General features: G+C 40.4%; 1 protein-coding gene across 3 annotated transcripts in view; it reads left to right on the top strand.

Annotated features, from left to right (window-relative positions):
• The first annotated feature begins 557 nt into the window (after positions 1-557).
• LOC122564151 (AP-2 complex subunit beta) overlaps positions 558-7,765 on the top strand; it is a 310,855-nt gene continuing 303,647 nt past the window's right edge. Inside the window, exons 1-2 of one of the 3 annotated variants that reach the window (XM_043718785.1) lie at positions 558-1,131; positions 6,998-7,055. In XM_043718785.1, the coding sequence (XP_043574720.1) occupies positions 7,019-7,055 (37 nt within the window). In that variant the 5' untranslated portion in view covers positions 558-1,131; positions 6,998-7,018. Of the gene's footprint in view, positions 1,132-4,552; positions 4,718-6,997; positions 7,056-7,765 lie in introns of those variants that run through there. The other 2 variants (XM_043718786.1, XM_043718784.1) reach the window with 2 other exon arrangements.

The following is a 7,765-nucleotide window of genomic DNA, read 5'->3' as shown; positions in this document are numbered from 1 at the left end:
AAAGCCTTCCATTCTTAAAGTGCTGATACTTTGAGGAACCAAGCATAACTAAAGATCCTGAGTTGGATTATTGAACTGGTTTCAGACAGGATGGGCATTTGGACTGGGCACATTCTGTGGTCAAGGGAGAAATCCACAAACGATCAACTCTCTAAGGTCTCATTCTTATTCCTCTGACTGGAAATTGGACTGGGCCATGACAGCTTCCATTGTTGAATAGTTCACAGACATTCACTGCAAATGACCACTTGGTCAAGATGCTTGGGAAGTTAATATCTTCAGAAAACCAATCCCAAGAGCAAGACCACAACCTGTTGTACGTGAGATGCCCAGATGTTCACTTATTAGAATGACACGCCTTTTAGTGTAATTACATCACTTTGGTAAAGCATTATGATAGAAGTTTATTTTAGAATTGTCTAATTGAACTGCATTAAAAAAATCAACTGTATATTTAACCTTTCTCACTTGCACCAGGAATGAGCATGTAAGCTGAAGTATTAGAATAGTATAGAATAGCAATTTATTGTCACTTGTATTTATGAAAATACAATGAGAATGTGTATAAGTCGCCACAATTTGGTGCCATGTTAATTACAGAAGTTATAAAAGAACTAATTGAGACAAAGTTAGGACAAAGTTCATCTTTTGCTTCCCCCACGGCAATCTGGGTTTATGGAGTGGCTACAGGACTCCACTGCCAAAGTTGCCCCTGAGGTCACCAAAGCAAGGATTTCCAGACCAGACCCACCGCGTTGCCAACTTTGAAGCCACTGCATTGCACCATAGCACGGAGGGACAGAGTGGACCCACCAAGGTGCTGAAGCCATCGCCACTTCAGTTGCCACATGAAGCTGCCACATTTCTTCCACAGCCACAAGGAACGGACCTGAACCACCAAGCCGCATGGAGGAACGGATCCGACCCACTATGATGAAGCCTTTGATAAAGCCATGGCCATGAGAAATGGACGTCTGGATCCACCGCGCTGCCACTGCCACAGCGGGTCCTGGCAACCACCCTCCTCCTCTGCAGCTGCAGAACAGAAGAAAAAGTGAACTTTGATACAAAAGAAAACTGAAGAAATAAAGAAACAAAACAAAAAGAACAAAGAAGAATGCAGCTGGCCAGGTGAGCGGGAACATACAAGCACAGAGCCCGAACACTTCCTCCCCTGCCGTTGCTGCTGTCTTGTAATAAGTATTGATGATTTTAGGACTGTCACCTGTGAAACTGGCTGAGTTCAGAGTGATAGATATTTTGCAGTATCAATGTGTGAAATAACCTCTGCATTTATATAATCCTGTTGCCATCAAGAACATTTCAACATGTTTCTTGGAGGGGGCAGGAAAAGAAAGACCTAATAAAATGCTGAATATTAAACTGCATTATTTGAGTTTTGTTTACTCAATCTCCTCATCTTGAATTTTGATTCCTTTTCTTTCCCTTGTCTCCTGTGGGTGTTGACTCCTTGCTGGGATGTTGTTCCATGGGTAATGTACATCTTTTGTACTTTTGTACCCAAATGACCAATAATTTACATTGAGGTTCAAAGGTGACAAAATGTTTGGCTACAACATGTCCTGGGATAATATCTTTTTAAAGAATATGATAATTAGGCAGAAAATTTGCTTGTCATTCTTGTAAGCAGTGTATCTTAGTGATATGTTTTGTAAATTGAGTAATGATTTCTGCCTGCTGAGTTTTTGAGGAAATTTAGATTGAGCATCTTAACATCCTGTTCCATTTTTACCTTCGACAGCCTGGAAACAGATATGGTCTGTTTATTGAAATCCTGGCTTTAAGCTGTTACTAGGGTAATGATGTGTATGTTGCTGATGAGCTGCTGTGTGACTCGAGGTGAGATTGTTTCTGTTTAGGACTGCGTTAGTGAGTGTGCAGTGGTTTCCAGTGTTGAGAGTGATTGCTTCTGAAAGAGTGCAAACCTTTCTGATGTTTGGGGAGGCATGGTTTCTGTGACAGCAAATTTCAACCCTGTCGAATTGTGGCAAGAATTCAGAGGTCCCTGTGATTTACATAATTCAGTCAGTAGCTGTCTACAGCAAAGTAATGAAAACAAAATGAGCCTATAATTGTCAATATTGTAGTAAAATCATGTTATTGAACTAACTTTAGTGAGTGAGGAAGCTAACAAACCAAGCAAGGGATAAATAGACTATCTCCCTCCTGGACTGAAAGCAGCAAGCAAGTCCATATGTTATTGGTAAATTCTGCAGTGTTTAGTTTCTCCAGTATCCTGATAATTGAAGGTGACAATAATAATGAGACATCAGAAACTATTGTCAGGAGGATTTCCATGAGTTGTGACAGTCAGATATATCTAATTTTCCGTGGTTGAATTATTGTCTGCTCAAACATTGGCTTGAGTCTGGGCTTGACAGGGTAATAGATTCAGAATTGGTCTTTGGCTATTATCTATGTTTGGAGAAAACTTTAGAATTGAGATAACACATTTCTTCACTAAAAGGGTTGTGAATATTTGAAATTCTCTGTGCCTGAAGCTGTGGATGCTCTTGTCAGTGACTGATGGATTTTCTTCTTGAATACTCAAGGAATTAAGGCATATGGGTTTCATGTAGGAACTTGTAGCTATGGTAAAAGATCAGACATGCTTTTATTGAATGATAGAGCAGGCTTGTCAGTCTGAACATCTCGTGCTGCTATTCCTTATTTGTATACAAATATTTTGAGTATAATGTTGGAATTAAGATTTTATAAGAATTTGGGATTGTATTTTTAATTTAGGTGAAAATGAAATGGGGGTCATGTGACTTGGCATGAATTCTGATTACAATAAGCCTAGCTACTTTGATTATTAAAGAGAGGTCAAGGGAGTTTGACTGTGAAAAAGGTACAAGGGATTCAGACTTTTAGACAATGGCAAGAACATCTGCAGTGACAGTGAATAGACTCGAGGTCTCCAAGTTTGTCCGAAGTATTAAATATGTTAGTTTAGCAGTTTAGTTTGTTTCAAGTTGGAGTTGGGGTTTTAAAGGTTAGCTGGTTAGTAATTCTACCTGAGTGCAAAGTCATGGTGATTCATATTGCCATGGAGGTAGACTTTGAGAGAGGAGGGTTTCTCAGATAGCTCCGGAGCAAGCAGACCTAAGTCAATCTGCCAGGATGAGAGAGAGCAAGTTTCTGTGGTTTACCGTGCAGGTGGGAGCTATTGCTTGGATTGAACAGACCAAATTCATGAGGATTTAAAACTAGGCTGGAAAAAGCTTGAGCCAGAGGATTGCCAGAAAAATTCATCATGGAAGACAGTTCTGTGGTTAAAAGTTACCACACTGGGAAAGGAAATAGATAGAATTAAGGTCACTGAAGCTAAGAATCACTTTGGCTTGCTCTGGTAGAATTGAGTTTAAATGGTGTAAACTATGTCTATGAAGTGAGTGTGTGTTTGTTCAAAGTAGGAAGGAAATGTTGTATTCTACAGTTCAGACTAAAATTTGATGACATAAATGATGTCTCATTGATGTTTTTATTTATTTGTTACTTTGTGTGTCTGAAAACCTGAAACCTGACATTCTTTCAGCTGGAAGTTGGAATTTCCTTCAGAATGATGTGGGTATCTCTAGGAAATGTAACAACATCAAGGTAGGGCGTAACTGGTGGGAGCTGTTTGTAATGTAGAATTAACTAGATCTTTCATTTTGATGAAAGTACTTGTTATTTTTCTCCAGATGATTTAATGTCCTGAGAGGTTCTGTAAGAGGGAGCAGTGGTAAATCAGCAGAAAGTAGGACACAAAGATTAAGGGGATAAAGCTAAATTGTAAAGAGGGTAGGAGTTTCGTGAAGTATATTGAAAAGGTTAGGGGGAATGTAGTAATTGTCCCATTATGAAATTGAACACCTGTTCTTCCTCCTGATCAGTGAACAGTAGTGCATCCTGCGTGTTGTGTTTGAATGAGTGTGACACTGGGTTCAGAGTCTGCACAGGCCTGGTATCGGCTTGTGAGAGGGGCATGGTGAACATGAGGCCTCTCATTGTTCCAATTGAAAGAAAATACTTCTTGCAGCCTGTGGTTTTGCTGAATAAGGGTTGTCATTCAATGATGTTAGCTTCTCTCAGCCTGGCTGCAGCATATCATTTGTCAGTACTGGGTATCCTGGTTTGATCTGCAGCAGGATGTAGTTTTGGTTCTGAGATCCTGAAGCTGAGCTTGGTTGTGTTCTTGAAGCTTTCATGGGGATTGGCTAGCTTGTATTTTACACTGTTTATAAGGGAGGTGCTTGCCAATGAAAGTACTTTTGTCTGTACGCCTCCTCAAAGTGGCATGTCACAAACTTTCTGCTTCTTGGAAAATGACTTGTGTAGAAATTGCAACAGAACCAGGCCCAACTCGACCATTCCACATTCATGTTGTCCTCCATATGAGCACAGGATCAGTGTGCCTACCCCTTTTTATACATAGCTTTAAAACTCCAGCTCTAGATTGAAGAAGAGAGCTTCCTACTCTAACCTTGCCATATGTCATATTTGTGTCTCCTTGTATCACCTCTGTTCTAGGCTAAAAGATGAAAGCTAATCTTTTGTCGTATGAACAATCTTTTATGGGATGTGAGTGTTGCTGGTAAGGCCAGCACTTGGCCATTGCTTCTTGCCCTTGGACTGAGTGTCTTGCGAGGTCATTTCGTTTCAAAGTCAACCACATTGCTGTGGGTCTGGAGTTGCATATAGGCCAGACCAGGTAGGAACGGTAGATTTCTTTTGCTAAAAGATATCAGTGAATCACAACAACTGGTAATTTCATGGTCATTGTTACTGGGACTAACTTTCAATGGTAGCCTTGAGTTTACATTCTGCAAGCTGCTGCGATGGAATTGGAACACATATCCCCAGGGTTTGAGTTTGCTGTCCTGATTTACTAGTCTTTCGATATTAATACGATCCTTAGAGCAGTGTTCCTTCATCTTTCACCTTGTCCTTCAGGGTTACTATCTGTCCATCTTACCTCTAGGTTTAGTCTACTTAGCTCTCCCCACTCCATTGTTGACTGTTAATGTTCCCTCAAGTTATTCAGCAATCTAGCCAGCTATCATGATAATTGCTAGCCACGCATTACCGTCCCAGGAGGACTAGGCCTGAGCAATAAATTCAGTCATGTCATCCTCATCCTGGGACTAAATTGAACCGGAAAAGAAATATGAAGAAATCTGACAGCGTATGGATGTGAACAAAGTGACAATGTAGAATCAAGTATGACTCAGGGCCAGCTGAGGAATAGCGCCACCGTTTTCCTAGGCAAAAGAACAAGGGACCAAAGATATTAGAGGATGTTTCAGGAAACAGTGAGGAAAAGAAACAAATCACTACAGCTGCCCCCCCCCGCCAGCCAAGAGCCAGACGGAGTGCAGAACAGCAGTCATGTTGTAGTCAGGAGCTAGGCATCATTTCTTACTCTGTACAAGTTGCAGTTTAGGTTAGATTCCCTCCAGTGTGGAAACAGGCCCTTTGGCCCAATCAGTCCACACCGACCCTCTGAAGAGCAACCCACCCAGACCTGTTTTCCCTCTGACTAATGCACCTAACACTATGGGCAATTTAGCCTGGCCAATTCACCTGACCTGCACATCTTTGGATTGTGGGAGGAAACCGGAGCACCCGGAGGAAACCCACGCAGACACTGGGAGAATGTGCAAACTCCACACAGACAGTCACCCGAGGCTAGATTCGAAACTGGGACCCTGGTGCTGTGAGGCAGCAGTGCTAACCACTGAGCCACCATGTTTTGAAAGTTTGTACCTTTTTATATCAGCTTTTCTTAAGATTAGACTTGAGTTCTCTCCTGAATTGCCTGCTTTCTGGGTTATAACAATATGTTAATATTTCAACCCTTAACATTTTTTTCATTTAATTAAAATGCCCTCCAATGAGTTATTAATGTGGGAATATACTCTAGACTACAAACTCTACTCCAGAAACGATATTGAGAATAAGGTAATAATTTGATTCTGATTCCATTAGCTCTTTGGGCATGTGATGCTTGTTCTTTGTTTGTTGGTTTCTCGCAGCCAGCCTGTGAAGAAAATATCACATTTTTACAACTTTGACGAATTAACAGCTGCAGCAGCTTGCTGTTGACTGACTCATTGCAGTTCTTTTAAATTCAACTCTTCACACATTATTTTGGACAGTTAGAAAAAAAAAACTTGCGGCTTCTGATGAGTTTATTGCTCACTCAAGTGAACAATATCAGTGTGGAGTTACGGAATTATTTTTCCTCTCAATTCCAGTATCCTGAGTTTGTGTCAAAATGCTCCGAAGTCAATTTTAGGAGAATTAGCTTGGTGATAAGCCTCCAAGTGGTACTGTTGCCTTAACTTCTAACAAGAGATTCTCTCACCCACCCATTGCATCGATTGCAAATGCAAAATTTTCAGTTCTGACAAACCATGTTTATAGTCTTTACAAGGTGCATTGAACATTTTAGAGTTGCGTTTTGTTGAACTGTTCTCTTTCTGTTTGATATTCAGGCAGCTCCCATTCATCTCAGATGGGACTGACTTAACATCAAATATTGGAGACTTTATCTCTACTCTGGTTTGGATTTCATTGCAGTGAAAAGAAATAACTTAAATTTATATGGTGTTTTTTACAGCCTCACAGTCTCAAAGTGACTGTATTCAGTGAGTTATTGTTGACAGTAACTGTTGTAATATCAGAAATGTGGCAACAAGTTCCCATGAACAGCAATGTGATGTTGATGATTAGATCTGTTTTTTATTCTATGCCAAACGTTAGTCTCCAGACACAAGCCTTCAACAAAAAAGCTAAAATAGATTCACTGGCTGAAGAAGTGTTTTCTCAGCTATATATGAAAACCAAGCAGCAGTATTCCTGAGACTACAGTAATGCTGTCTGGCGTTAATGCTCACTTGAACTATTGATGCAGTTACTAATTCATTTTCTGCTCTTGTCTCGAAAAGAAAAAGAAACAGAATTTTCTAAATTCTTTACTCTTTTGCAGGAAGCTTAAAATATTGCCACCATGACTGACTCGAAGTATTTCACCACTAATAAAAAAGGTGGGTTTTTTGGTGTGATTTCTTCTTGATTGTTTATTGTGACTGCACGTGCAACCTGGCAAAACCCTGAAGTTTACGGTGTTTTAAGTTGTGTGACTATCCAGTATTGCACTTTGGGAAACTAAAGCTCAGATTATAGGCATGACACAATGATCTTCTTTCCATTATCAGCAGAACTGTTGGGAAGACAAAAGAGAATCCGAGGCGTGAGCCAACAGAAGTGGGTGTTGTGGTTGCTTTCTGCCAAGTTCCTCTGCACAATGCAGCAGTGGTGTATGCAGAAGGGAAAAAAAAATGCATTGAAGTATTTGAATCTGCAGTGCTGTAATATTGAATATGCACTGTGTACAAAAACTAGTGCTGTGCAACAGTTTCTGGCCATGAAGTGGAAAATTGTGATGAATAAATGCCCTGAAAGGTAGAATTTGACCAAGTCTAAAGTATACAGGGTTTCAATAGTAAGATGGGCCAATGGGCTGAGAAGTGGCAGATGGAGTTTAATTCAGATAAATGCGAGGTGCTGCATTTTGGGAAAGCAAATCTTAGCAGGACTTATACACTTAATGGTAATGTCCTAGGGAGTGTTGCTGAACAAAGACACCTTGGAATGCAGGTTCATAGCTCCTTGAAAGTGGAGTCGCAGGTAGATAGGATAGTGAAGAAGGCGTTTGGTATGCTTTCCTTTATTGGTCAGAGTATTGAGTACAGGA

This window comes from Chiloscyllium plagiosum, chromosome 28 (assembly GCF_004010195.1).
Source record: "Chiloscyllium plagiosum isolate BGI_BamShark_2017 chromosome 28, ASM401019v2, whole genome shotgun sequence".
NCBI lineage: Eukaryota > Metazoa > Chordata > Chondrichthyes > Orectolobiformes > Hemiscylliidae > Chiloscyllium > Chiloscyllium plagiosum.
The sequence above is the reverse complement of the archived record's forward strand: the minus strand, read 5'-3'. Positions and strand labels throughout refer to the sequence as shown.